Raw genomic sequence first — 3,460 nt, 5'->3', positions numbered from 1 at the left:
TCAGAAAGATCAACTGAAAGATCAGTTTGGTGTTAAGCTTTATAGGGACCTTTTATAAATTCTTAGGTTCTTAGGTTCCTTCCAAAATTAGCCGAAGCTCTCCACAGAAGTGGGAGAAACAACTATATCCGAAACATCACTGTGTTATGCTGAAGAGATCATCTAGAGCCGGACTGCACTTTGATCTAACACCAGTGTGAAGTGTTTTATCATGAACTTTAACTTTTAGAGCGAGCCTGGCATGCAGTTTTGAGGCTTTGGGGTTAACCTGAATGGTCCAGATTAGCAAAGAAACTCAGTATTTCAGCAAGGCCTGTGAAAACTTTTACTTTCACACGACTGTACCTCTTCTCTGCCCTGAAGTCTTTTCAGATTCAAACCACATTTTGATAAGTTTGTTGACTGATTTTTGGACATAGGTGTTACAATATGTGGTCTGGATCTGCTGATCCTTGTTGAATTTCCACAGCCAGCGATTAGCCAGGTTCCTATTTGGTGACCACCATTATTTTTCTGGCATTAGAAAAATCTTTTTGTTTTTCTTCTGGCAAATATGACTGGTTCTAGTTTGGGCTCTAGCACTGCTTTGTAGGGAAAACAGATATAAGTGACATTACACAGCAGGTGAAGTCCTGGATTGTCTCTTGAGTGCATTTGGGTTGTTTCCTGTTATTTCTAGTCTTGCTAATCTATGCTAAGCTAACTGTGGCACGCCTCAGAACTCCAAGAAAATGATTCAAATGTAAAATGTCAGAACATCCATTCTCTGCAGTTTATTTCCAAGCACCAGTTAAATTAAAAAAAATAAAAGCATGAATCCATTAACAAGAGAATTCTCACCTCAACTTTACAATACAGCATTTGGTTTCTCCTAATAGGAATTACAGTGACAGGACAGGTGAGTGACTGTGGAAAAGGTCACAGGTAAATCATGGTGAACATGGTGTAAGAAGCCCTCGGGTCAGGTGTTGCTACCCTTGCTAATACTTAAAATGGTAAATGGCCTGTATTTATATAGCGCTTTACTCGTCCCTAAGGACCCCAAAGCGCTTTACATATTCAGTCATCCACCCATTCACACACACATTCACACACTGGTGATGGCAGCTACATTGTAGCCACAGCCACCCTGGGGCGCACTGACAGAGGCGAGGCTGCCCGACACTGGCGCCACCGGGCCCTCTGACCACCACCAGTAGGCAACGGGTGAAGTGTCTTGCCCAAGGACACAACGACCGAGACTGTCCAAGCCGGGTCTCGAACCGGCAACCTTCCGATTACAAGACGAACTCCCAACTCTTGAGCCACGATCGCCCCTTAAGGCCTGTAAATGCTTGCACCTCACATTTCCCACTCTTATGCAAAGACAATCTGATGAGGAAAAACAAAAGGATTTCAAAGAGATCCAGATTTTCTGTCAAGCACTTGCATCAATTATCAGCAAATCAACTCTTGGCTCTGTATGATGTTACTGAAAGCAGATACCCGATATGGCCATCTCAGGCACGCAGCTTGGATTCTGAGCCCAGAAGCCCCACCCACTTGCTACGCAAGCTTTTTGAGGGGCAGCCAGTCACAAGAAAGGGGGCTTAGAGGGAGGGTAAAGGAGCTAGAGCAGCTGGTTTCAGAGCGTGCACAGTGTAAAAACTGACACATGCAAAGCCACACCAGGAGTGAAAATATGGAGCTGTAAATGACACATATTATCAGCTGTGACATAAATTTGAAAGGAATATTTGTGTCAGTTTGTAGTATTATTCCTATTGTATTCTGTACTATATGGACAAAAGTATTGCAGGACCAACACTTTACACCTACAGGGGCTGCGCGGCCACGGACACCTGTGCCAAATCACCATCGTTAAGCCTGCTGATGGCGTGACATTACGCTGCTTTGGTTGGTCCACCGGGCAGGACTTTCCCACTGCATACAACATGTCGCCTGCAGAAATGAGCCCCACTTCCCAAACTGCACTTTCTGTAAGAAGAAGTGAGTCTAAAATAGTAATAGTGTACAGAGTGCAGTCTTGGTACGTCTTTGGTCATTCACAGCGCAGCTCTGAGCCCCCCTTTGTTATCTGTCCTGGTTTAGACACAAACACAGTTAGTTCATGACAGAGCTGCTGTTTAAGCAGCTGTAGTGCTTATATGTAAGTCTCTTTTTCTCTGGTTTGCTATTAAATATGCAAGGCAAGCGTGATGTTTAAATTTTTTTTCTAAAATTCTCCTTATTCTTCCTAATTCTTTGACAGCTTGACGGGGATGTGGGAAGGAGGCTCCAGGGAATTCTGTGTCAGAGAGAAAAGGGACAAATAAAGCCCACGGGATCGGAGGACTGCAAGAAGCCTGCAAAGGCAGGGACCTACATCCTTCACAGCCCCGTCTGCTTTCACTGTGGTGGACATTTCAAACCGCTCCGTTCTCGGCCAGGAGACGTGATGCAGGATTAAATCACGTGCTCCCTCGAGAGTGATCCCAAACCACTGCTGAGGCCTCAGGTGCTCTTGACTCTTTACCAGAGGTTAGTGGGATACCAACGTGGAAGAACGCTGATCAACATTAGACACAGTTAATCGTTTTTCAGTGAGGGTGCAGGGGAAAAGGCCCAGCCACGGCCCACGAGAGGACTCCTGCAGCGACAGAGGAGATGGGTAACAAAAACACCAACCTGCCCAAAGGCCCTGAAGCCGAGGCCACACAACCAGACGAAGGGGAACTCATCAGCAGTGCCACGGGTAAAAGGCTTTTGTCTCCATCCTCTTATAATGTCGTTCACAAAAGCCGCGTGGCTTTTTAAAGTTTGAGCACTGAACAGATGTTATCATTCTGTTCATGTCAGCGAGTGTAGGCATTTAAAATGTGTTGCTCAAATATGTGATCGAAACACTTTGTCATGTTCAAATAAAGCAGAGTGAGACCCACAGACCTGCAGAGGACTGCTGACTAAGAGCTGTTCAGCACAGTTTAAAGTCTGTCGTGTGTTGGCAGACCCTGACTTCCCACACACTGTTATGCTGCAGCAGAAAAGGTGAAGCTTGAGGTGATCGCCACAAAGCTGAGCTTGTAACGTGCTGAACAGCTGCAGCTGATCGTCCTGACTAATTGTAGTTCACAGCATCGAGCAGGCTGTCTGTGACCGTTTGTCAGGTGGCTTTAGGCTCTAAAGTATTCTCTGAGGACGCGACGCGCACACACACACACACACACACACACTTACAGTATACTTACTGTGTGTTCACTACCAGGAGACTTACATACAAACTTCCAGCCTGTAAACTGCGCCTGCACTGTGAACTGTAAGTATTCAAACTTCACTCTTTTGGATACATATTAGTAACTGAGCGTCTGACACGTTTACCTTGTTTATCTTTTACTAGCAAAGATAAACAAATAAAAATGCTGGAGCTAAGCTAGCTCTCAAATAAAAGATGGAGACAGCTGTGATGTCTGAACTACTTTGA

General features: G+C 45.2%; 1 protein-coding gene across 3 annotated transcripts in view; it reads left to right on the top strand.

Moving 5' to 3' along the window:
* The window catches only part of cnstb (consortin, connexin sorting protein b), a 17,561-nt gene that overhangs the window by 2,263 nt on the left and 11,838 nt on the right, over positions 1-3,460 (top strand). For all 3 annotated transcript variants that reach the window (XM_005724807.2, XM_005724806.2, XM_005724808.2), the window contains exon 2: positions 2,252-2,734. In XM_005724807.2, the coding sequence (XP_005724864.1) occupies positions 2,647-2,734 (88 nt within the window). In that variant the 5' untranslated portion in view covers positions 2,252-2,646. The remainder of the gene's footprint in view (positions 1-2,251; positions 2,735-3,460) is intronic.

This window comes from Pundamilia nyererei, unplaced genomic scaffold (genome assembly GCF_000239375.1).
Source record: "Pundamilia nyererei isolate P.nyererei 1_Seehausen unplaced genomic scaffold, PunNye1.0 scaffold00013, whole genome shotgun sequence".
Lineage (NCBI taxonomy): Eukaryota > Metazoa > Chordata > Actinopteri > Cichliformes > Cichlidae > Pundamilia > Pundamilia nyererei.
This window is presented reverse-complemented; position numbering and strand designations above follow the sequence as displayed.